General features: G+C 35.7%; 2 protein-coding genes across 6 annotated transcripts in view; both read left to right on the forward strand.

Moving 5' to 3' along the window:
- LOC123309509 (interference hedgehog-like) overlaps window positions 1–9,345 on the forward strand; it is a 74,842-nt gene extending 65,497 nt beyond the window's left edge. The window contains exons 2-5 of the mRNA XM_044892664.1: window positions 3,934–4,018; window positions 6,899–7,134; window positions 9,015–9,231; window positions 9,305–9,345. Coding sequence (XP_044748599.1) covers window positions 3,946–4,018; window positions 6,899–7,134; window positions 9,015–9,231; window positions 9,305–9,345 — 567 coding nt within the window. The 5' untranslated portion in view covers window positions 3,934–3,945. The remainder of the gene's footprint in view (window positions 1–3,933; window positions 4,019–6,898; window positions 7,135–9,014; window positions 9,232–9,304) is intronic.
- On the forward strand, window positions 9,200–26,368 carry LOC123309239 (interference hedgehog-like). 5 transcript variants are annotated; one of them, XM_044892231.1, is made up of 7 exons: window positions 9,200–9,453; window positions 15,836–16,833; window positions 21,044–21,263; window positions 21,468–21,503; window positions 21,776–21,955; window positions 22,387–22,437; window positions 25,488–26,368. In XM_044892231.1, the coding sequence occupies exons 1-7, from the start codon at window positions 9,345–9,347 to the stop codon at window positions 25,688–25,690; spliced, it is 1,797 nt and encodes a 598-aa protein (XP_044748166.1). In that variant the 5' UTR covers window positions 9,200–9,344; the 3' UTR covers window positions 25,691–26,368. The 5 variants fall into 5 exon arrangements, with proteins under 5 accessions (XP_044748166.1, XP_044748167.1, XP_044748168.1 ...); XM_044892232.1 differs by having other exon boundaries at window positions 22,387–22,547; window positions 25,488–25,671; XM_044892233.1 differs by having other exon boundaries at window positions 22,387–22,444; window positions 25,514–25,671.
- Window positions 26,369–27,198: the final 830 nt, after the last annotated feature.

Raw genomic sequence — 27,198 nt, forward strand, 5'->3', positions numbered from 1 at the left:
TTCCAATGAATGCCCACATGTTACATTAACCTGAATAACTGCGTTACTCAATACGGCAATCAATACTTTCTTACGTACCTACCGACCCCAGGGAAGCTAAGCTCAAATGTCGCAACCATCGTGGGTGACAGGCATTAGAAGTTGATCGCAGCAACTTTTATAGTCACGGATATCGGCACTTAATCCAGCATTGAAATCTCCAAACACGTGCTGCATAAAAAGAACTTCCGTGACAGGAAGATACGTTTTCGATGACTTATCTTGAAAAAGTATCAGGATAATTAATTTCAATAAGAAACAATAACTGAACGAAATAAATTTCTTGTATTTTATTTCCAAACTAGTCATCTGAAATGGTTTTACTATAAAAAAAGCCAAAAGGTACCATCCCACGCAAGAATGATTATGTAAAAATCATATAATCAATTTTATTTTTGTCTAAAGCCCGTTTGTAACAGCAGATATTATTTTGCATACAACTGAAGAGTGTATTCTACCGAAAGTGCATATGTAACTGTAAAGTATTCACGGCGCATGAATTCTCGAGTAAATTCTCTAGAGAATTCTCGGCTGTTGCAAACGGGCTTTGGATTCGTGAATTGCTTTGAATTTCATTGGAAAAGGGCCTAATAGTCCAGTAAAATTAAGCCGAGAATTGTCTAGAGAATTCACTCGAGAATTCATGCGCCGTGAATTCTTTTCCGTTACATACGCACTTTCGGTACAATTCACTGTTCAATTGCATACAAAATAATCTCAGCCGTTTTCTTATCAAAATTTGGTAGAGAATTCTCCAGAGAATTCTCGGCTGTCACAAACGGGCTTAAGAGATAATAAGCTGGAAACTCGTATATAGCTTCACCATAGCGTTCTAAAAGTTGTTTCAGAAGTATCATAGAATTTCGTGTCAGCGTCACAAGTTCAAAGATCGAAAAAATCGCGATCATCTCAGTTACTATGGCTCCAATGATGGCAACATTTATTTTGAAAATTGTGGAGCATAAAATTTGCGAGAAATTTTGTCTGAACCCTGTTTTCATATGGTCAACCGTTTTTGAGACAGAGGGACCCCTTAACAACACACAGTGTAATACAAGGTGAATCTCTGTGACTGATACCTTGTAGGAAATTTAGTTATTAAATCATTAACAGTGGAACGTTTATATTGTTCATTAGTTTATACAGTGTACTTAGCAATATTTTACAAATATATTTTATGTTCATTTAATAATACTTACCTATTTACTGTTTGATTAAAAACTCATCAACTGAAAGACATATTATACAGGGTGAGTATTCGACTCTTGCAAATATTCTAACAGTAGATTCTTGAGGTTCAAAGAAACACTTTCTTCGTATAAGTTTTTTTCCGATTCCATTTTAAGTTTTAATAATGAGTTGTACCACCTCTGGAAGAACAAAATTAACTTCAGAATAACTAGCTATCAAATATGGTTGCATTCGGTAGAAGTAGGTACCTAATTTTGCGAATTTGACAGATATTCTCAATTTTTTAACATCAAATTACTTGAAAACGACGCGGCGCATTATTATACGAGAAAATATGAAGAATACTTTTTCCCCACGAAACGTTCAAATAATATTCAGATATAACCTTCAACTTGGTTTCGATAGTTGGGTTCTTTGAATTTTTGGTATTTTTATGGTACGTAACGGTCATAATCAGAAAACTGAAAGATATGGGTGATATTTTGGGTTCGAAAAAGATTTATCAAATATATGAAACACTATATTCCGAAATTCATTACATTCAATAAACCGTTTGTGAGATAGAACTTAAAATAACATTAAAACAAAAAGAACATGAATTGGAAACTTCGGTTGAATGGCTCTTTATTTATTCTTTTTTGTTTAATTCAAATCTATATGTTTCGGTAAAAACCATATTCAGGATGTGAAACTGTAATTGGTAAAAATATTAAAAAGTGATAAAAAAAGGGGGAGTAGGTTGGTATGTTTTGACTGCTTAATTATCTGAACACCTCACTCATCGGCCAGTCAAAAAATTTATAATGAAAAATGAAATTCGAAAACCAGTGAAGGATTATGCGTACATGAATTAAAGTAAAAAGTGCAAAAATTCATGGAAGGACAACAAGTTCAGGGAAGAGGAAGGAAAAAAGTAAGGGATCTGTTGAGATTGATTTTTTTTAAATTTGAAGTCCATGGTAAATACTTCAAAAAAGGGGGAGAGAACCTGAAAGTCAAGGGAAACTATAGTGTAGCCTAAAGGTGAATGAGATTCACCGAGGCCTTTCAGAAAAGTTGCTTCTTTTGTACCCAAAGGCAATAAGATACGGAGATACAGGGCAATTTATGGATTTTGGCTTGAATTTTCCATATCCATAACTTGAGAACGAGTAGTCCGATTTTGATGGAAATATGTGGGCTTGTTGACTTCCAATACCTCTTCGAGATGGCCCAGGCAGTTCGCAGATTATCAGGACAGAACTCAAAATATTGAGATTTATTTTTCAAATATCAAAATCCATATTTTCTGGATCAGTTGAACAATTTTTGTTTTTCGAATTGAAACAAACATATTTTTTTCAATTTTCACTTCGCATGGCGATGGCACACTTGTGTCAAAAGAGAAACCAACGAACGAAATCATATTTCAGATTCATACAATCCTGTCTTCAATTATTTAGTTATAATTTGCAATGCTACCTGTCGAGATTTTGAATAATAAAAGCCCTCTTTTCAATTATTTATCATTCTGCATCATCAATACATAACAAGTGTTCGAGTAGCTACGCTCCCTAAAAATTATGTTTGAAAAATGTATTATTGAACTATGAGGTTTTTCAAAATTATTAAATCTGATTTTACTTACTTTCTTCACCATATTTTCGGAGCGATTCGAACTTCTTCATATAGGATATCATACACACTCATGAAGTAATAAATTTTTTTAGATCGTACCTACCGGTCATTCAAATATTAAATAATTTCGAAAGAATTCATTGTTCAATAATACATTTTTCAAATATACTTTTCAAGCTTTTCTGATTGAGTACTTGGTGTGTTTATATCTCAGAATGAAAAATAATTGAAGGTAGTAAGATAGGGTTTTGCTGTCCAAAATATCGGCAGGGGACAATAAAAATTATAACTAAATAACTGAAAACAGAATAGTATTATCGAAAATGAACAAGCAATATGATTTCGTTTCTATTTTCTAACAAGTGTGCCATGCGGAGTGAAAATTGAATTTGATTGACAAAAATGCCTTTTTTTCCAATTCTGAAAACATAAGCTTTTCAATTTATACAGAAAATATAGATTTTGATATTTGAGAGAATTCTCAATATTCTAGGAGTTGTCCTGATTATCTTGAAATTGCGTTTGCCATCTTGAAGGGTTATTCGGCCCACAAATTCCATTAAAATCGGAGCACTCATTTTCACGTTGTAGATATCGAAAATTAAGACCAAAATCCATAAATCACCCTGTATCTCCGAAACTAATGGCCAATGGCACAGAAGAAGCAACATTCATGAGAAGCCTAGATGAGCTGCATTCACCACTAGCATATAGCCAACAACTCGTGAAACACCCTGTATGGCAAAAAAGCGCCAACAACATCCATGCAGAAAATTCCGACAAAACTGATCGGTGTTGGAATCATTAATCCATTTAATTTTTTTCTATTCTTCAATAAAGAAGAGCACTCTCCAAATAACTCCGCAGACACAGCAATGTGCTCGAGTATTCAGTGTATTGTCTTCATATCAGACTTTCCGTAATTCCAATCAATTTAAAATGGGTATTGCAATAATGGGGGTTGTAATTCAATACTCGGTTTACCGGCTTTGATAACTTAGGGTGGTCTGTATGTGACATACCAAAGGATGTGCTAAGCCATATAAAGTGTATGTGACATCATTTAAAGCTTCAGTTTTGTTCCAGGGATGCAGAAACATGGACGGCTCAAAAAGGGATTTGTGCATTGTTGTTTTCACGTTGGCGATGTGGGTTGCGTCTGTCAGTTCAGGTGAGTTTTATTTTTTTGGTTTCGTAACGGGAAGATATTAATATCAGCATAATAAGAACCTGCGAATGCTCAATTCTATTGGAATTTCACTGTACTGAAATAGAAAACAATAGATATTTAATCAGCACGTTTTGTCTGGCTTGTTTCACTGTTTTTTTTTTTTGCAAAATTCATGGTCGTTTAGGAATACTGTAAAATTTGTTTATGCAAAATGATGAGGGATTTACAAGAGGGGGTGTAGAGTGAACACTTTTTGGTGACAGTAATTGAAACCAGCTACTCAGGATTCAGGAATATTATCAATTATTTGTATTCTTTGTAAAATATCGAATAATGATATTTTTTATGAAATCTCAATGAGAAAACTCTCAATCAGCTCGTATTTCTGGGTTCGAAGGTTAAAAAAATATATTTGAAATTTGAAAGATTCAATTTGGATGTAAAGAAACTGAAGTTGATGTATGGAAAGTGAAGTTGTCAACTTATTGAAATCAGTCCATTAATCAACAAACACGAGAAAAATTATATAATTCATTTCATATTGTGAAAACAACAAACATTTTGTTTCTCTGAATTGTTATTTTCTTTTAATAACTCCAGTTGTGCTCGTTTTACTGATTTTCATATTGATTGACTGTTCCTTGTCGAGTACAATAATTATGCTGTTTTTATATACTTTAAGGGACTGGTCCCTTGAAGACGAGCTTTGAGGAGGCGATTCTTGGACCCATTCAAAAAAAAATTATGTGAACGAGAATCGTGAACATCCAAGCTTTTGATTTACGAGCCGATAAAGTTTCAACAAAAAGTCTTTCATTACCATTGCGCTAATATTGTAGATATCTTTCTGAAACTTGGCACACGGTCAATATGCATTTTCTGATGCAAAAACAATGTGATTATTTTTGGCAGTGGCTTCAAGGCTTCCGTATAGTTTTCATGAAAAAAGTGGAACGCCACTGCTACACCTTCAGAGTAAAAACTATTTTAATTATTTGTGGAAAAACTTGATCTTTTGATTTCATTTCGTTCGAAGGCTGGCTTCCGTCTGAAAAAGTACTTCAGGGTCAAATCGCCTAAGTGTCACTTGTATGGAAATGGTTTTTTCATTTTTCAAGCTATTCGCTTCGTTTATTATGAAACGTTAATTGAGTCAGAAAAAAAAATTCAGATTACGTAATAAATGCACAAATAATTAGGCATATGACACTAGAAACTTCATCACCCTGTAGGTATTTGAAAAGTTTGGGCATTCACGGCATTCCTTTTATTATTATTTTTTTGATGAATCCAAAAATCCACCTCTCAAATAAAAATAGTGATATACAACTACTGGCAAAAAAACTCGGCCACCTGAAATTTTGCTGAGGTTCGTTGTCCAAGAACTATGTTATTTCTCATAGATGGTTTCTCCACCAAATTGTAGATAAATTCTCTGCTATTAAAGCATACTCCAGAAAAGTTTTCTAAAAATGTTTATAGGTCATTTATACAGGGTGAAAAAACCATGGGAAATTGGTAGACTTCACGCTCTAATTACAAAGACCATCCTTCTCGTTTTTATTTCACCTTGATATCTTGATTTTTTTTGGAGGTAGGTACACGTATTCAAATAAAAGCACGAATTCGTTTTAGGGAAAAAATTTATTTTGTAATATTTCAATACTCAACAGTCATTTGAAACAAAAAGAAAAATATAATTGGCATATTTCAATATTTTTATGCCCACCCTAGCGATCTTGAGGAACTGCGTTTTATTGCAACGCAAAACGCATCTCGTCAAGTGTTTCGGATAGTAAAGGACGACGATGAATGTTTCTGTGAATATCATCCCAGAGATATTCAATCGGATTCAGCTCCGGGCTACATGCAGGCCATTCTGATCGTTGGATATCAACCTCATCAATATTTTCTACATACGGTCTTGCATTGTCGTGAACTAAAATCAATAATAATCTCCAACAAATGAAGCATAGGGAATAACAGCATCCTGAAGAACATCTTTTATGTTACGTTAAGTATTAGAGCTCCGTTCTCAATAAATTGTAATTCGGCACGTGCTGCTCTTGATATACCAGCCCAGACCATAACAGAACCTTTGCTTGTTTATAAAATGCCAGGCTTTTATTTGAATACAGGTGTCTTGAAAATAAATCAAGATATCAAGGTGAAATAAAAACTGAAAGATATCAAAAATGATGGTCCTTGTAGTAAACAGAGCGTAAACTCTACAAATGTACCGAACTGTTTCATAGGGTGTTAGGAAACTGCACTACAAATACATAATTTTTTTTTCACCCTATACAAAGGCGCTATCAACATTTTTGGAAAACTTTGTTGGTGTTGGTTGTAAAAATGTATCTAGAATTTCGACTAAAAACAATTGAAATCGATGAAAAATTACGAAAGTTCCTCTACAACGAAATTTTAGGTTTTTTTGCCGGTGAGATATACAAGGATGGTACTTGGTACTATTGGACAGTTTTGAACTTCGTTTCATTTAGGTTAGGAACAATTGCATTCAGATAATAGTTTTCAGAAATCATTTCCGTTTTTCATTTATGCTGTATGTATTTTCTTTGTTGTTAAACTTGAAACTAGTACCTTATTAATGTGGGCTGAATTTTATAATTATTTACTTCCTCCATCTATTCAGAGAAATAATAAGGTGGTTTACTCCCTTCCTACAGACTGCTAAAATTAGTAACACGTTGCTTATAGAATGGATATTAAAAAGTTTTCTCCCACTTCCCAGTATAATCTTGGTTGCAGAGAAGGAAGGGCGACCCTGTATATTCTTTAATAATCGACTAATTGTTAAACGCTCAAATATTGGAGCGAATATGCGATAAATAAAAATGTATACCTATTTTTTTTCAGATCACGAGTATATGGTGAACAGTCCCGAAAATGTGATACTGCCTATAAATTTCGAGACACGTTTGACCTGTCAGATGAACATAGAGCCTGACAAATTCTTATGGAAGTTTTACCCTTTTTCCGACAAGGATATGTATAATTCCAGAGCAACTATAGATCTCAATACTGCATCTTATATTCTCATCAACCCAGATCATATAGAAGATAGAAAAAGTTTTCTGAATGTCAAGGTGCAGGTGAGAACGCAATCAACCAGTTTGATGGATGAACATATTCATATTCACATTATCCTGATTCTCCATAGGTACCAGGGGTATAAGCCCTCTGTGGCTTGTACGAGTATCTACCCCCATTGGCAATTTCTATCAAATTATCACAGTGCAATGAGAGCTCATATTCTAATCTATGATGTTCGAGATGATGTTGAAAAAAATTTCGGAAAATCATGAAAATTAACAATGTAATTCAAATGAAGAAAATTTTTTTTTTTCCTCTTTATTCATCAGCAATCAGAAATTTCAATTCTATGGGCCAATTTGTTGTCTATAAGTTGAGTGGGTTATACATATACAGCTTGAGAAGGCTTCCTCCACTGAGGAGCTCTCGTAAAAAAGAAAAAATCATATTATATTAAATCAGCAGGCCACTGCCTTCGTAGTCTTCTTGGTTCGTGCTTTTCTAGCAGCGGCTGTAGCAGATCATTTGGATGCCCTTCCAGTTTTGTATGATGTTGATGGGTTCTCCGCTTTATTACATCCATAATGTATGGGACTGAGAGATCATCATGTAGGGTTTGGTTGGTGACATACCATGGTGCGCTGGCTATCATCCTCAATATTTTGGACTGACATCTTTGTAACAGGGCAATATTGGATTTGCTTGCACAACCCCAAATTTCTATACCATATGTCCATATCGGAGTGATAATTGTTTTGTAAAGGAGAATTTTGTTTTCCATAGATAATTTAGACTTTCTACCTATCAGCCACAGTAGTTCTCTGGTTTTCAATTCCATTTGCTTCCTCTTTTTTAATATGTGTTCTTTCCAGGTAAGCTTGGAGTCCAAGTGGAATCCAAGGTATTTTGCGCTTGTAGTTTGGGGTATTGTTGTGTTGTTAAGTCGAATTTGTGGACAACGTTCTTTCCTTAGTGTGAAGTCAACTTGCTTGGATTTGGTCTCGTTTATCTTGATCTTCCATTTGTTCATCCAGAGTTGTACTTCGTCTAGGTGCTTCTGTGCGAGGTCTGCGGCAATTGATGGATCTTCATCTATGGCCAGAATAGTTGTATCGTCAGCAAATGTTCCTAGTACAGTTTTGGTGGATGTGGGCAGATCTGATGTGTATAATAGGTATAGTACAGGGCCCAGGACGCTACCTTGAGGAACTCCAGCACGGATGGGGTAATTTCCAGAGATTTCTTGTCCAACTCTGATTCTAAATATTCTATTCGTCAGATAGGATTTCAGAAGATGGAAGTACTTTAGGGGGAGGATACTTTTTATTTTGTGTAGTAGTCCTGCGTGCCAAACTTTGTCAAAAGCTTGACTTACATCGAGAAAGACTGAAGTACAGTATTTCTTCTCTTCGAAGGCTTGGTTGATGGCTTGTGTGATTCTGTGAGTTTGCTGGATTGTTGAGTGTCCTTGTCTGAATCCGAACTGGTGATTTGGAATCCATTGGTTGTTGGGGATGTCGGTGTTGATTCTTTTCAGGATGAAGAAAATTGAAAATTTTATTCAAACTCATTTTATTCTCAAATTTTCTTGGGTATTAGTGATAACTTAATTTTATGAATAATAATACTTCATAGAAGAAACATTAAGAAGAATTGAAAGCTATGATTGCCTTAACCTATGCAGTTTCCTTGAACAACTGTTCATCATTTTGAGAGCGTTGTTATGTCATAATTCCATAGACAGTAATATTCTGCATAATTTCGGAGTCAACAACGAGGCGTGTTTCATTCTAAAAATGGGGGCTCTTATTTTGTAGAGCACACATTTTGAAAGGAAAATGAAATTGAAATAGAAAAAAATACTTCATCGTCCCTTTAGAAATAATGGAATTGTGTTATTTCGTGGAATGGATTTCAAATAATGGCTTCGAAATTTCAGGATACCCAAAAACGTGTAGCTGGGGACTATCAGTGCCTTTCCTACTACGGAGCTTCTGTGATAGCATCAGTTCCTTCTAGAGTAACCATAGCCACTTTAGACAATTTCACCAAAGTAGGGGAGAGAAAAGTGGACGTAGTACCAGGAAATACCATTCTGTGGAAATGTGAATTGCCATATGCGAATCAAGATCCCTACGTCGATTACTTTAAGGATGGTCAATATTTGGAACCAACCGAACTGTCGAGCAAAATCAAAGCTGTAGTTGTAGAAAACGTGACTTATTCCAGTACAGGAGTGTATACTTGTGGTGCTAGTTTGCCTACGGTAATGAGGAGGATGTCCAAAGAGTCTCTCAATTTGAGGATTACAAATTATATGGGAGGACAAACTCCATACTTCCTAGTGAAACCTCCAAGCAATTACACAGTGGTCAAAGGTAATTAGATTTTCGATACATCCTCACTACTGCAGGGTCTCTATAAATGATTGTAACATCTCCGTGGGTGTCGTTTTTGAAATTCTATGATATATTGAAAATCATTCAGGAGCTATGTTACAAAATTATTCATAAAGACCATGTATTATAAATGTAAATGTCCGTGTGATTGTATGTTTGTCCTTACATAACTCCGGAATCAGATTTCCGACTCTGGGCTGAATTTCACTATAGTGTGGAGAATTCATTCGAGAAGGTTTTCTTGTAAAATTCATTTCTATGTATCTATAAGAGTATCTAAATGGGAGAAAATATCGATTTTTCGTGAGAGACCTTTTGACTAGCTTGAAATGAATTTATATTTATATATGTATATATAAATGGATGTGACCTATATTTTCGCATTTTTTTTTGAGAAAAAGTGCCATGACTATGACAACATATTTTTGAACGAATGTTTCGGGAGATACAGCAGGTTGAAGAATTGCAAATTGATGCAAGAAATTAGATCGAGCGTCAAGTCTGTGACTGCTGTTAGTCTTCGGTGTAAGTATAGAGAGTAGAGAGAAGAAGAACGATCGCCGTACTCAAAATGTGTCTCCACAAACGGGAAAAATAGGAGTCGCTGCAATCGTTAGGTTGATCGGGGATTTAAACGTCAATTTGAAATGAAGAGCCTTCATTTTATTTTTTATTCTTCAAATCTGTGATAAATATGAATTTTGTGAATTATATGCGATAAAATACAATTCACATTACAAAGGGGACTAAGTTATCAGCTTTATTCATTCATAATAAATGACGAAATAATGAATGACGGAATCAATGAAATTCAAAAGAAATCAAATCAAAAAAATTGAACCTACATCTGTTTATCATTGTTCATTAGAAACAGGATATTTCAGTTGGTTTAATTTAATCTTCATTCGCAGTGAGGAGTAGAACATATCAAGACAACAAAAGGTAGCAATCTCAGATTTATCACTTATTAGAGTAGATTTTGTTTCCAATACTCAGCTGAGAAACGTTATAAACAATATATTATGTTACGTCAACAAAATTCTTCAAGAATGTCTACTTCTGAATCATGTAGTTTTATTGATTAGATATTCTTATTCGAAAGAGTCCACTTCTCACGAGGGATGACAATTTCTATATATTTCATTTATAATGGAATCCATCATCTTTTTTGATATCTTTATTTATTTATTTATTTATTTATTTAACATAAACAGGAATCCTAACAGGAAAACCCAATAACAAGGATTCACCAAAATACAAGAAAACAAACACCTACAATAATGATCGTGAACTTATATTACAAGAATAATAATAATAAGGGAGGAAAAGTTTAAAAATATCTTTTTTTTCTAATAATTTCTACACGTATAAGCACACAGTCTTCTCCTAAAAACAGCTTGTGAAGAGTTGAATATGTCAATGAAAGAGATATGCCAGTTATAAAATCGTGTAATTCTCAGAAAAGTGGAATTGTAATACAATGATGTGCGGGCTCTCGGGATATAAAAAAGATCTCTATGGCGACCAGTAAAAACACGAGTATTGAAATAAATTTCACGAACAATGGGAAAATCGAAATGATTATTCATTACTCGAAATAAAAACATTTGATCGAGAATAACTCTTCTTTGCTCTAGGGTAATAATTTTGTACATTTTCAATCTCGTCTCATATGGACAAGCAACCTGCCTGTTACCGAATCTGTAATATAGAGTTTTTGTGAACTTCTTCTGAATTCTTTCAATTCTGTTGATATATTTGTGATAAAAAGGGTTCCATATTGGGGTTGCATACTCGACTATACTGCGGACTAGAGAAAAGTACAGAACCTTCATGGTTTCTTCATTCTTGAAATTCCGTGTAATTCTCAGAACAAAACCGAGCATTCTGAAGCCTCTAGAAACAACATTATCAATATGATGTTCAAATGACAACTTCGAATCCAGAAATATTCCCAGGTCTTTAACAACTGTCACCTCCTCTACAATCAAACCAGACAGGCACAGAGGTGCACTCACAATGTTGAAGTTCTTGGTGAAAGTTATATGTTTACACTTACTAACATTCAGGGACAGGTAAAGCGAAGAACAGAACTCGCAAAATCTGTTAAGATCATCCTGAAACCTCTGAACGTCCTCCAAGCTTTTCACAGCTAGGTACATTTTAATGTCATCAGCGTAAAGCTCAAAATTCACATAAACAAGATACCGGCAGACATCATTGATATACAAGCTGAAGAGAAGTGGTCCCAAATGAGACCCCTGGGGTACTCCCGATTCAACATTGTAAAGAGACGAGCAAGCATCACCCATAACAACATACTGAGACCTTTCACACAGGTATGACTCAATCCAACTTAACAAATCTGTTCCCACACCATAATCTAAGAGAACCTGCAGAAGTGTTGCATGATGTACTTTGTCGAAAGCCTTGGACAAATCCGTGTAAACAGCGTCTACCTGGACACCCCGATCCATATTTTCGGATATGTAATTGATGTATGGCGACAGATTAGTGAGAACCGATCTGCCTCTGAAAAAACCATGCTGTCTGGTGCTAATTTTCGATTTCAGTGAAAGAAATAGGTAGTCAGTTACAATAGATTCGAGCAACTTACCAAAGTGGTTCAAAATGGAAACGGGTCGATAGTTGGACAACAAATTAATTTTTCCACTTTTATGAATAGGGGTAATTTTAGCAATTTTCCACAATTTCGGAAACATACCGGAACGCAGAGATTGATTGAAAATAATATGAAGAGGATAGACAAGTGAAGCGGCACACGACTTGATAAATATTGAAGGTATCAAATCTGGACCTGATCCTTTGTTTGTTTTCAATTCCTTCATCTTATTCATTATTTCATCAGAACTAATGTGATCAAGGTGTACATGTGTGGAGTCCCGCACATTGTCAACATTGGATTTTCTGATAACGGGTCTGAGGGGATCCTCGAAAACATCTGCGAAGAATTTACCAAACGCATTTGCAACATTCTGATTACCACTATATTCAACATTTTCATGAGTCACCGATGTGGGTACAGTGAATCCCTTGTTATTTTCCGAAACATAAGACCAGAAATTCTTCGGATTCTCAACAATATTATCTTCTACACGTGAAATATGAGCTGTATAGTCTGTCTGAATGGATTTTTTACACTGTTTACGTAAAAGAGAGAACTTGTTATAATATTCCGCAGTTTTGAACTTTTTGAATTTACGATGAGCATTGGCCTTCTCTTTAACATATTTAATGGTACGATTCGAGAACCAAGATGGAAATTTAGACTTATCATTTACAACTCTAACTGGAATAAATCTTTCAATTAGATCATTGAGAACATTATAAAAAACTTCGACATTTACATCAACATTGTCGCTACTTAACAATATATCCCAATCGATCAGTGACAACTCCTCGTTGATAGTACGGTAATCCGCGTTGAAAAACTTGAAAATGGATCTTGACTTCCCGCCATCCACCATTCCACCGGGAAGTTCCACCAACACATCCAGGGCAGGATGATGCAAATCCTCAACAACAAAGGGAGACAATGAACGTTTCGTGATCACGGTCGAACTGGAAGACAACACTAAGTCCAGTATTTTACCATTACGATTGCGTTGGTAGTTGAATTGACCCAGTGAGTTATATGACGTGAAATCTCTAAATTCTGTGTAGGAATCACCTTGTACCATATCACACAGGACATCTCCATTCGTTCCCACAATCCAGGAGAAACGAGGCAGATTGAAATCTCCCAGAAGAAGGAAATGATCATCGCAGTTCTCGTCCATCAGGGCTGTAACAGCATTAAAGTACGACAAGTAATCGCCGGAAGATGTACCCGGCGGTATGTAACACACACCAACGAATAGATTTTTCGTTCCACTCAAATTAATTTTGATCCACAAGTCCTCGATTAGTGTTGAATGAAGACAATTTGACACAGCAACACTCTGCAGTCTCTTCGCGACACCGATGAAAACACCACCTCCCTCTCTCTTACTGCTAGCTGTATCGGATCTGTCTCTGCGGTAGACATTATAATTACTGCAAATAAATTTGGAATTGTCTATCGTAGGTTTCAACCATGATTCTGTAACGCATATTAATTCAGCAGAGCAATTCCAGGAAGACAACAAAAATTCAGTTGTCTTGGTCCTGAGACCTCGACAGTTCTGGTAATAAACACTGAAAGAGACCGCCATGGCGAAAAACTACAACAAAGAAAAACGAATGTACACTACTGAGGCAACTTCGCCAAATCTTTTTCTGAGGTAACACGCAATATTTTGGAGGTTTCGTCCCTTCTCAACAAAACTCTTCCATCTTGGACCCAGCAGAATTTGAACTTATTGTCCTTGGCAAATTTCCTTGTAGTATTAAACAAACTTCTGCTATCCTTCGAAAGACTTTCATTAACGTAAATAGTAGTCTCGACGCCTTCAAAACCAATGTCGCTCGACCTAATGGTATCTTTTTTACCCTTGTAGGCTCGCAGGAAATTGTCCCGGTATGACTTGCTCTTGAAGTCAATCACAATGGGTCTGTTATTATCTTTCCTCGGCATGAAATGAATTCGGTGACAACCCTCAACAAAATCTTTTATATTGGAAATATTAAGTCTCAGTGCAATCCTCTCAACAATACTTGATACATTCTCATTCTTCCTCTCGGGAACCCCGACAATATCTAAGGACCTCGCCTTCAACTGTTGCTGCAAAATATTGACCTCTTGATGAAGCCTCATGTTTTCCCTCTCCAAAGTTCCAAGACGAACATCCATCCCATCCAGCCTGTCATTTATCTTCTCGAAGGTTACCAATTTAGACTCGAAGTCATCAATTTTTTGTCCAAAATAGTTAAGAGACCTAATGAACTCGGATTGCTGACTGGTTATAGAAGCTAGGTCCGATACAATTTTATCAAGCTTCCCTCCGATATTAACATAGCTAGAAGTGGCCGATCCAGAAGAGCACTCGCTGCAAACCCATTTAATTCCTCCGGCATCTCCAAAATTCTTCAAAACATTGGATCTTCATCGCAAAAGTGCTCTTGATACACAAATTGATACCGAGTCGATTCTGGAGGTAAGATTTTTCCCAATTTTCTCTCAAAAATCCAGTCTGAAATTTTATCTCTTCTCCTTTTCTTTCCGATGCCAAACCAATCTTACACTAGCGCACGCCTCAACATTTTACCATTGTCATTTGTTGTTCTCTTATTAAAAATCGAAAATAATAATAATCTAATCATTTGTCACCAGGAAGATAGATCACACAGCCAACTTCAACTAGTTGAAATCAAAATTTCGCCATCCCGTGATCACCAGCGCGGATATTGGCAAAAACATGAACTACCTATTGGTACATATTTTAGGGGACAAAAAATCTATGGTCTCAAAGCAGCGATCGTTCTCCTTCTCTCTACTATCCAAAGGTGTGAGTTAATAAGGGGGGGCACACTGTATTTATGCACATCATCTTTATGTGGCACAGAATTTGATGAGATGTTGATGTTTCCATCGCAACGCAATGAATCGAAAAAATGGTCCCGAGGTATTGGCTCAACAATCCACCCAAAATAAAAAAAACTCAGAAAAGTCATATTTTGAAATTTTTCGCGTGGTAACAAACAATTTTGTCTTTCTTATATTCACACCCCGTACAACGAGATGATATTGAAAAAAATTTTGCGTCAGTTAATACAAGCTCCACATTGCTGGCGAAAAATCTAACATCCGTGGAAAAACGTGAAAGTTATAGCTGAAATTTTAGGAAAAAAAAACAAATTACCATGAAATGACCATATTTCCATAGCAACGCAATATATCGGAAAAATTGCAAAAACGTCCCGAGGTGTTGACCTAATATAATAATCCACCTAACATCAAAAAAGACTGTAATTCCACCCACTATTTCCAAATTCTTCGCCAAAAAAGGAAACTTTTTGTTGCCTTACATTTACACCAAGTACAACAATTAGGCAATGAAGAAAAAATACTCTGTGTCAGTGACGCCCAGAAAAAGGATTGAGCTTCGCGCACCTCTGGCTAAAAATCCAAAATCGACGAAGTTATAGGTAAACAAACTTAGGCCATTTTATGGATGTTCCACTTCATTTGTTGCTTAGTTTAGTTAGATAAAAGAGGGGTATTAGTATTTGAAATTTGAAGGAGTTAAATCAATAATTTCGCATGTTTTGTATAAGGTAGTATTGAAAATAGGTAATTAAATGCCATTGTATGTATTTTAGCGAGGGCTAAAATTGGTCTTGTACGACTTGTCTTCAATCCATTGAAATTCAACTGTATTCCGAAGAAGAGAAGTTATCTTGAAATTTTTCTTGGTTTCAGGCTCTTCAGTTTTATTAGAATGTGCAGCTATTGGCAATCCAGTTCCGAGGGTGTTTTGGTACAAGCAAAACGGCCAACTACCTCAACATCGGACTGAACTCATGAGCGGCGGACTGAAAATAAACAACATCACGGCATCTGATGAAGGCGTTTATATCTGCAACCACACTAACAATTACGGAACCGTATCGCATCCAATCACTCTCATCTACTACGAAGAACCAAGCGTGGAATGTTTCCTAAACACCACCGACGTTAAACAAAATGACAGATTGGACTTGGAATGCAACGTTAAAGGGGTACCACAACCAAAGATCGCCTGGTTCTTGAATGGATACAGTGTGACAAACGACACTACTATCGTCACAACTGGCAGCAAGATAGTTATAAACCCTGTGGAGAAAAGACACGCCGGAAACCTCCAGTGTTTTGCCTCAAATTCTGTGAAAACCGTGTATAGCGCCATAAGTTTACGGGTCATACCAATATCGACCAGTTTCGATGAACCAACGCAATCTACGAATCACCGACACGGCGGTAAAAAACCGCCGAGAAAACCCACGAGACCTCTGAAACCCCCAAAGATGATTCCGCCAAATAAACCTACAGTGACGAGATTGAACGATCAGGCTGTGGTCGTTAGATGGTCAGTTGGATCGAATACCGGTCTGCCAATTTTGTTTTTCAAGGTGCAGTACAGAGAATTGGGACCACTTCAGCATAATGAGCATCACAGAAACAAAGGGTCTAGATGGAAGACTTGCAACGAAGATATCCCCCCTCATATTCGGAGCTATGACGTAACCAATTTGAAGCCTGATCATGTTTATAGGTTCAGAATTGCAGCCGTGTACAGTAACAATGATAATAAGCTCAGTAACAATTCCGATAAATTCTACTTGCGAAAAATGGACTTCGATGTAGACAACAAGCCACCCTCACCTCTGATCACACATACAGAAGCGATTAATACGACCGCTGTGAAAATTTATTGGAAGGTAAATATAATTTCGTCAAATGATTCTCCTTGTCATTTATAGGTAATCCAATAATTAGCATATCTATACACAGAAATGGTTAATTCATTTCTGAATAAGTCAGTTTAGACCCTCATTTCAGGGACTTGGGAAACACTTTCAATCTGTGAGGTGAGGGATTAAAATTGAACTCTATCCCTGAGGAGTTGAAAGCCGTAACAGCGCTTTCAACACACACATTACATTACTATTACTTCGATACCTATCAACCATCCATCAGTCAGTAGAGTTGATATTTTGAAACTACGGACATGAGAGAACTTGCTGATGTCTATCATTATTATCTTGATAATTTAATTCTAAATTTTTTCAGTCGTGAAGTGTGAAGTGTAAAACAGTATATAAACCACGGGACTAGTCACATTTTCCAATTATTACTGAATTAAAACGATCGTTAAAATGAATCTTATTCAAAGGTATCCAGATTGTTATAAATTTCAAACCGTTTAAAAGAAATAAGATAATTAATTCAGGGGGAGGAATTACTTTCCATGGCTCGACTTCAATTACCTTGACTCACCAAGAAAAGTGACACTTCTCTTATGATATAATATACTTCTTCTGAAGAACAACAAGCTTTTCAATGATCTTCCTGTTCGAAATCTGTGTTATGATTTTGCAAAAAAGAGTAGTGGACTGTATCACCAGATAATTGAGTTAGAGACCTAGTATGAAAACATTTATTAGTATATCGTTCACAATCATAAAATGCATGAAGTTAATACAGTAATAGAAACAAATATTAACAACATCTATAGACTCAGAGAGACATTATTCTACTAAAAGCGGAGATAATCCAGAGTAGTTCAAATGAGAAGTCACTTGAGGTCCGACGAATTCAAAAACACAACGTTTACAGTGACAGAGCAATCAATGAAAATTGATTTCGAGAGCTTCTTTATTCCATCAGAAAAACAGAAGGTTAAAATAAAGAATTTTAATGAGAAGGCTGAGTTGTAATACTATAGTGAAATAGGCCAAGAGGTGAAACTAAATTCTCTAAGTCGGATCATCAATGAGAGATCAATACTTTAAATGTGAATCGAGCAATAATTATAATGTAAATGTGAGCAGAGAAAGAATATTATAAATTAAATGAGGAGAGAAAGAGTATTATAATTAATATGAGAAGAGCAAGAATATTATAATTACTATACATAACGTTCGTCTTGAAGAGTGCAAAAATTCATCAATGAATACAACATTTTTAGAGACGGACTGCTTACAAGTAAGCACGATTAGAAAGTATATCAGAAAAATACAAGATACAATTGATAAATGATGAGAGGTAGAAATCGAGAGTACTAATGAGGGAAACCACTAATCGTTGGATTCGAGGAGAGCAGAAGGCTTGAAAACTAACAAGTTTTCGTTTGTTCGATGAATGAATATGAGAATGTATCAATGAGAGTACAAAACTTTGTACTCTTTGTACATCATACTTTGTATGATGAGTATAAATCATACCAACTGAGAGTGTAAACGATTACCACAGCAGATCTTCCAGGAACCAGGACGAGAGACTGTCAACCAGTATCATGGCTTACCTCTAAATGTTGAACTATATGTGAGAAGTTCATATCGTGTTCTGAAGGCAAACTAGTAAATCCATGGTCCACTAGGGATAACATGCGGATTCATTAATCTGAAACTCGACAACAGTAATTATTCATATGTGCGTAAGAAGTGAACATCGAGTTGTCTTGAGAAATGAAATAAACTGATACAAATACAAGAGATGATCATGAGAAGACAATAAATCAGTATTCATTTCTGAAATATATAAAATGTCAAAACCTGATATGTCACGGGTTGTATGTTTCGATAACACAGTCGACGTTAGGGTTGGTAATTTCCGTGAAACGGAAGTTCTTGATATTCTCAGCACACTTCCAGAGAAAAATGATGCTGGACCAGATAAGATTTCCGCACTGTTTCTTAAAAAGTGCAGATATGTTTTGTCGGTTCCCCTGGTTTTTTTATTCAATTTGTCGGTTGAATCAGGTAAATATCCAAGCCTCTGGAAATTAAGTTATATCACTCCAGTATTCAAGTCAGGTGACACTGGTGATGTGGGGAACTATAGACCAGTAACAAAAAGCTCCTATATTCCGAAAATTTTAGATACGTTAATAACTAATAAAATGACACCAATGCTCAAACATGTTTTTATTGAAGAGCAACACAGATCGGTTACAACAAATTTGCTATGTTTCATAGACTTGATACAGTCAGCATTCGTCGAGAAGGCACAAGTTGATGTAGTCTACACCGACTTTGCCAAGGCTTTTGATAGGGTACCTCATTGGCTTCCCATTGCCAAGCTCAGAGCTTTGGGCTTCAGGTCACCCCTAATCGAGTGGATTTCAGATCGTTTAATTGGGTTGACACAGTTAAAGATTTCTGATGTTTTTTCGGAAGGTATTGAAGTAATTTCAGGCGTCCCGCAAGGATCACCTTTGTCCCTCTTTTATTCTTGTGCTTCATCAATGACATAAAATCGGTCATAAAATTTTGTCACTTTCTTCTGTTTGCGGATGACATGAAACTGTTTCGGCTTATAAGATCACTAACTGATTGCCTGTTACTTCAGAGAGATGTCGAAAACGTTTTGGAATGGTGCGTACAAAATGAGTTAGAAATTAATGTGGAGAAGTGTCAGACTATGCGATTTTCTCGGGCTAATTCGGTGGTCTTGTTTGATTATTCAGTAAATGCGTGTATATTAAAGTCGGTTAGCACAGTGAGGGATCTTGAGGTATTGCTAGATACAAATTTGAGTTTTATAGAGCACATAAATTACGTATCATCAAAAGCTTTAAGAATGCTAGGCTTCATTAAAAGACATATGCAGGACTTTAATGTCTCTTCTATTAAGACAATGTACATGTGAGAAGCATTGTTGAATATTCATGTGTTATATGGTCACCTCACTATGCAGTGCATATACAAGCCGTTGAAAGGGTCCAGAATAAATTTTTGAAATGGATAGGATACAAATGGGGATTAACCACTGATACTATTCATTATGAGGACATTCGAGATAAATTATCCCTTACATCCCTTGAAACGAGACCTCATAACTTTGAAATAATGCTGGTTTACAAGATTTTGCACAATTACATCGATTGCCCATATCTACTACAGAGGATACATTTAAACGTTCCTCAGAGAAGTCTCAGAACTTGGGAACAATTTAACATAAAGTTTTGCCGAACCAATTATTTGATGAATAATCCTCTTGATAGAGCATTGCGGGCTTCTGGTTCGGTGGAGATAGATCTTCTTCATGTTTCAATTTTTCAACTGAAGAATTATTTTAGGAATCTTGAGAGTTTTCACTGATTTTTGTTCATTTCTTCTGGTTGATATTGTTGTAGGTTCATTGTAAATATGTAAAATGACTAGTCCGTATATAATTAAATAAATAAATAAATAAATGAGAAAGACGTGAGAATAATTCAATTCTGGTGCAACATACCCATTTCCATGTGAGAAAATCTAGAGAGGTCTGAAAATCTATGTAAATTACAAAATATCATAAAATACATATTCCTGAGAAGGCATTTAATCGAGTGGTCTCGTGTGAACATATCAATTGAGCAGTACTAGTAAGGATTATCAATCTGAAAATTCTGAAATAATCTTGAACTCATTTCATCAGAATGAAGAGAACCAAGACAATGAAAATGGTTGAATTAATCATTTTGAGAAGACTGTCAATGGGTAATGCCCTTTGGATTGAACAATTTAGCACCAGAATTGAACGAGAACATCCTAAAGAGAATTACTGAAATGAGATGAAGTACTACAATAATCGAGATTAATGAGAAGTCAAATCAACAATGTGAACAAAGAGAATGATAAGAAAATGAGAACACTGAGAGTTGGGTTGCTGCTTCGGTCAATTAGCGCACCGCAAAATTGGGGTACTATACACGTGGCCAACGTAGCTGTTCTGGAGCGTCGGCAAAAGAAAGGTCGGAGGGGGTTCCGCTCAATTTTTAACACTTCCCTACTGTTTAATATTAGCATGCAATCTTTCCACACTCAGTAGAATTGAGAATGCATTTTATTTAACCTTACTATTGCAAAAATGAATCTATGAAGTCACTGATTATTTGAATGATAATTGAGAAAACTGCTGAATGTATTTTTCATTTTGTTCCAGTACATTCCATCCCCCAACAAAACCATAGATGGATTCTATATAAGCTTTATATCAGCGAGTTTAGCCGGGGATTACACAAGGGTTACCGTTGATGGAGAAAACGTAAATTCCTATATTTTAGGCTACCTGCAACCTGACACTGTTTACGATATCAAGTTGCAAAGTTTCAATTCTAAAGCTGCTAGCGAATACAGTCAGACGATGAAAGCTAAGACACTGGGTAAGTTGAAAAATTACTGATAAACCACATTAAAATGAAATGACAATGACAAATTCATGTAAACACCACAGTTATCCTCCTTCTCAAACTTCCGAAACGAAAAAGAAAATCATAAACATTTTCGATGAATAAAATATATGATGAGGAATGTAACAGCGGATCAGTGAATCAGAGCAATAATTTGAGTTTTTTTCGATATTTCAGAACATGATATAATAAAGACAATTACAAATCCTGTTGGTAAGTTTCTAACTGTGGAATTAATTCGATTAACTACTCTTCACGTAGGAACATAATTAAACACGCACTCAACAACTCATGCTACCCTTCCGCACTTACTCGAGTTAAATAGCGTTTGAGCTTTCTTCCTTTTCTGTTATACCATCCAGCAGCTGTTCACATGAAAGAACACAATATGTAAATAATTAGGCACACATTTTCTCATGTCACTAATTCGTTCGTAATGCTTGAAGTATGACCAAGGAAACATCTGAGTCTGTTTTATTTTTCAGCATTGCCTAGTACAGAATCTCCAGCTGTTATTGGACCTACAGTTGCATCAACAGAAACTGAACCAAGTGTAGGAAATCTGTATGTGCTAATAGCCGTGGGAGTTGTTGGTGGTGGTCTAGTACTTGTCGGAATTGCCGTTCTGATAGGGTGTCGCAGGAGGCAGAGGATGAACTCAGAAAGTAAGTATACAATTGGAATTTGGTTTCAGGCACACCAAAACTGTGATGGGCAAATTTGCAATCTTCTTCTCTTGCGTCTTCTCAAATAATTCCAGCTCTCATATGCTATCCCCCATATAGAGAGTGTAGTTGGGGAGCCAACGATGCTAATTCGGGATTTACTCGAGCGTCGTTAAGAACTAGTGGAGATTAGATGTATGTTTCTATGATGTATGCACGTTCAGCAGTAGGGCCAGTGTATGCAGGTTTTCAAAGATGTAAAAGAAAATCGCCAGGTATACGTAGGCACTCGAGCGTGTCAGATTGAGATATTGTATATATGCCCTAACGTGTGTGTATCTATTTTGGTAATAAAAAACTGAACTCTTGAACGCTATGTTGCCAAATTTTATTCCCTTATATCATTGACTAATTGTTGAAATTTATTGTAGGCGAGCGACAGAAGCCTTCTGCGGAAGAACAGCACCACATACAAGCAGACGGTAATGAGTACGTCGTCAGCCCTCGTACCCTTTCCAGAACTAACGGGTGTGTTTTGCCTACTAATAGGATAACAATAACCCCTAATCCTCTGGCAGATACTGAAAACAAGGTGAGGTTTCTTCATATGTTATTGCAGCATATTATCTTTGGTGTATATAATATTTCTCGAGTGTCCAATGTGTGAAAAATAAATAACCTAATCTTATCTCCGCTTCATTAATACTTTTAATTCATTATTTTTCATTCTTTTCAACCTCATCAATGGATCGATAATGGTAAAATGTTTCGAATGTATCACCCTGTGAATTTTTTGTCTTTTGAATTCCTCATGAAATACTACATATTTTTCCCATATCTGAATTGAGTTATAGCTACATGTATGCTCTATTCTTTTATGAAAGCAGTCGGCTGGCTATGGAAATTTGAAACATTCCACCCTGTATAGGACGAACTGTGTGTCGAAATATTTTTTGGGTTTTTTTAATTCTGATTTGTCTTCGTTGAAATATGTTCTCTTGGCCAGCCGTGGGCGATACTTAATTTTTTGTTGCTATTGCATTGATGTAATTTCAAAATTACCATTCAGGACTGCACAGAACAACTGATTCTGGATGGGTTCAAAATTGACACATAGAACGAAGCTATTGAGTAGACAGTCGGCATATGCCATTATTCCTTCGATTCAAAAAAAAAACACGAACATGCATGCGCAATTGGCTTGACTGTAACACAATTGTATTATATCGAAACGACATATATCATCGAAAGTTCCTTCGATGGAAGTCATCTGCCTTTAACATCTTTTATGTATATAAAACAAATTTGCGATGTCTTATATAATCTTCTTTCGAGTTTCATCATTGTTCAATTTTCAAATATACCCTGGAAAATTGCGGTTGACGGTTATGATAATTCGATGCAAAAGACGAGAAGCAAGTCTAGTCGAACAGCGCAAGAATCAAAAGTTATGCGCATTAATATCAAGGATATATAGCAGAGGAGGTGCAATAAGAGATCGGAAGTACTCGGTTCATTTCGGTATCGCCACACGCCGCGTCACAGTATAGCGTATAGACTTAGCTCACATAACGTGCGTTCAAAAAAATTCGTCGTCATACTTGACGACGAATTTTTTCATAGCCTACTGGCTATGAAATTTTGAAGGCTGATGTTCGGTGGCAGAACGTATGTCTTTCCTTGAATTACTTCATCTTCCCAAAATGTAAGCAATGATGACATTAACCTATATATCGTAATTTTGTACGGAAAGGCACTTTTCAGAAAATATTACCTGTAAATTTCACCCAACGTTCGAAAAGCATTTCTTTCATTGAGTAAGATGACAAGAATCCAAAAAATCTGAGGCGGTTAGAAAAATTCTTCGTAAAAATTTTAACCGTCCACTATTTTCATACGTAAGAGACATGAATCTTGAATTGATCGTGGTTGTATGTTTTTTTGTAAGAAGGTTCTAGTTACTTCAGTCATATGAATAAATCACAGTAAGATTCTCAATAATATGTTTATTAATTCTCTATAAATATTGAATTGATTCAGTCATTACTGAAAATCCATGAATAAACTAAAAGAACTGAATTACATGAAAATAGCTATTGGACAATTTATTAAAATTCAATTCAGCTATAGAAAGGCATGATGCTTTCTCCTTCATAACGTTCTGCTATTAAAGTTCCATAAAAGAAAGTAGGTCCACATTTTGCCTTTGAACTGATGCATACTGTCAGTATGCATCAGTTCAGTATGATACTGAACTCCAATTTTTCTCGGATGCTACAAAGGTTAGGTAATCACAACCTTTTCAGTTTTCTGATAACATGTCAATCTTTATGGAAACAAATGGATATCTTTTTTTCAAAATCGAGTGGCATATGCCAACGGATACTCCATCCACTTGAGATAAAATCTGAAGAGAGGTTTGTCGAGCTTCTGTCATCATGTTTTCATTATTACTGAACTCTTGAGTTTTCTTTTTTGATATACCACTTCCTTTTTTGTTTGAACATACCTGTTTCGTCAACACATCGCAAAACAGTACAATGGAAAAATTCCTTCTTAATAATCTACAGCAACATAGGCTTCAATGAAGTCGCCGGAACAGAATATTTCCATTTTCCTTCAATTTTCTTTCCAATTTTCGAGTAGAATTCAATAGTAAAAGTCTTTCACACGTCCGTAAAAACCATCTTTATAATTTGCTGATAATTTTAATTCAACAACAACCCAAAATACTAAAATGACAGTTCACCTGGAAAATAGTAAAGCACGAGCTAAGAATTACGTTTAGACACGAAATATCGACGTTCAAAATTCCATAGCCTACTTGACGACGAATTTTTTTGAACGCACGTTATAATTAGGCTGTGGCGTGCACTGAATTTAAATAATTTTATTCCTGTCCACTAACTCGTCTAACTTGCGAAAATATCCATTCCAATCAACAACGATTTCTCGGTGTCACGATCAAATGGTCCTCAAGATCACCAGATTGATCTCCCAATGATTTTTTCCATTGGGGATATCTGGTAAATCCGGTTATTAACATACGGTTGCAAATCTTGTTGAATTGAGGTCTAAAATAATCCTTTGTTCCAAAATACCCACTATGCCAGACTTCTGAGTTTTCAGCACGATTGAATTAAATGAAAACCTTCACCTCAGTGGAGAGGGTGGAACAGATGCATCATTATGTTCTAGAACATTGGATTATTCATTACCATAATGCGCATTGCTTTCGATTCTTGTACTTTTCTCCGTCTTATGCATTGAATCGTCCACAGCAACTTTCTATATCGGTAAAACTATTGTTTATTGTATAATATGTATACCGATAAATCATTTTCTTGCAATCATTAAACTTCGAACTTTGCCATGATATTATTTTATCTATAATATCATGATTGCTTCTGCCTTAACATCGGAATCTGTCGCACTCTGCCTGCTTACCTAACAACTAATATTTTTAATTGTGCTTATTCATTTCCTGCTAGCTACTCACAACTAAACTTAGGATAATTTCATTTATTTCCAGAAATTTCTAGCTCGGATTTTTTCCAGAGTCAAAACATAATTGAGCTCACCTGCCTCACGTCTCAAAATAATAATACGAATGCTCAAGACAGTGGCGTAGAAGGGGATTCATCGTGTAACTCCACAGAAAGGAAAAATCATAAAAACAGGAACAGGAAACAGAAAGTGAAAGAATTTTCTACGTCCGGTGAGAACTGCGTCTGATCGTGCACGTGCAATTAATTTATTAGTGAGACTGGGAAACGCTATTCGAATGTGATATGTTCTTGATGAATCTGAATGAATCTTTTTTTAGAGGATCTGAATTATTGATGTTAAAGAGAAGTGAAAATCGAGTCTTTCAATCCTTCTTTATCGATTTTCATTTCACATCACTCCGTATTTTGTAAATATTTGGTGTACATAAATTCGTTTGTAGAAATTTTAATCGTTGCAACTGATATCTAAAAATGTCTGAAGACTAGTGAACGAAGAATATATTTATTTATTAACGCATTGTTAATTCTGAATTTTTAGTTCTTATTTATTTCATTTAGGTAGTTTTGTACATTGAATTTGATCACTGATAATGATCTGATATTTCTCCATCAACAAGTTAGATACGCAAACTGGTGCATCCACTCTTTCATTTCGACAGTAAATTTTGTTTTTTTTTTGGGTACATTCACTTAATCGAGACAAAATATTCAGAGTTGATGTGAATAATGAAGTGTCATTGCAACAACAAAAAGGAATTTTCAAATGAAGAATTATTCCTTAAACTATATAAAATTATTTTCGTTTGGGGTACCCATTCCCGAAAGATTCAACAATCATCATGGGTCTTTTAATTTTTATTCTGAAAATGCTAAAAATATGATCCACTTCAACCTTAGTAAAGGTGAAGTAGGGGAGACAACAAAGAGTGTTTCGAGGTGAGAAATTGTAAGTATTTACTCACGTTACGTAAGGGTTTTATGATCATGTATTAATTTTTCGGCATAAACAAACATTTGACTGGGAAATATGCATAAAACTACTTAATTTACTGTTTTATTAGGTTGCCAAAATGTATGGATATAAAATGAAAACATAAATTACTTTAAAACTTGCCTTCAGGGAGGTTTGAGACATTTAGGGTGGGGAGGCCTGATACATGTATCATCTTTAAAAAATATTCCGGAGCTGGTTGGACAAGCCTACATAAAGGCGTTTTCACCATCCAACCTACCTTCTGAACATGTTTCTGCACCTACGGGACCAAAGCAAACCAGTATCATTGCTGACCCACCTACTGATCTTCTAATTCTGGATCAGGCATCAGGGGTGCTCGCAATGGTGCCACGAAGAATGTGACCGAGTTAGAAATGGCACAAAAATGTTTATATATGACATTTGAAAGTGATAACAATGGGCCTTATATTTTTAGTTTATGTGTCTCATGCCTCCCAGTACACCGTATCAATCCTCCCATATGTGGGGAGGCTTGAGACAGTTTGCATGTTTTTGTGTTCAACGTTTTGTACAGCATATGATGTTTATGTTTTGAGAATTCTATATTTATTTCGTTGAACGATTAATCGAAGAATTATATAATGTTATAAAAGTCCTGTTTCTTCATATAATTCATTTTACAAAAGTAAATATTCCAAAAACGTATCAACCCTCCCCAGTCTCCCCTACAAGGCATATGCAATGTTTGAACGATATGGAGAAATATCAGGTACATACAC

This window comes from Coccinella septempunctata, chromosome 3 (assembly GCF_907165205.1).
Source record: "Coccinella septempunctata chromosome 3, icCocSept1.1, whole genome shotgun sequence".
Classification (NCBI taxonomy): domain Eukaryota; kingdom Metazoa; phylum Arthropoda; class Insecta; order Coleoptera; family Coccinellidae; genus Coccinella; species Coccinella septempunctata.

Excerpts from the sequence above, each read along its gene's own strand:
- LOC123309239 (XM_044892228.1), top strand. The coding sequence starts at position 9,345 with ATGAGGAGGATGTCCAAAGAGTCTCTCAATTTGAGGATTACAAATTAT. Across the intron at positions 21,264-21,775 it reads GATGAAAGCTAAGACACTGG|CATTGCCTAGTACAGAATCT; the intron begins GTAAGTTGAAAA and ends TTTATTTTTCAG. Across the intron at positions 21,956-22,386 it reads GCAGAGGATGAACTCAGAAA|GCGAGCGACAGAAGCCTTCT; the intron begins GTAAGTATACAA and ends AATTTATTGTAG.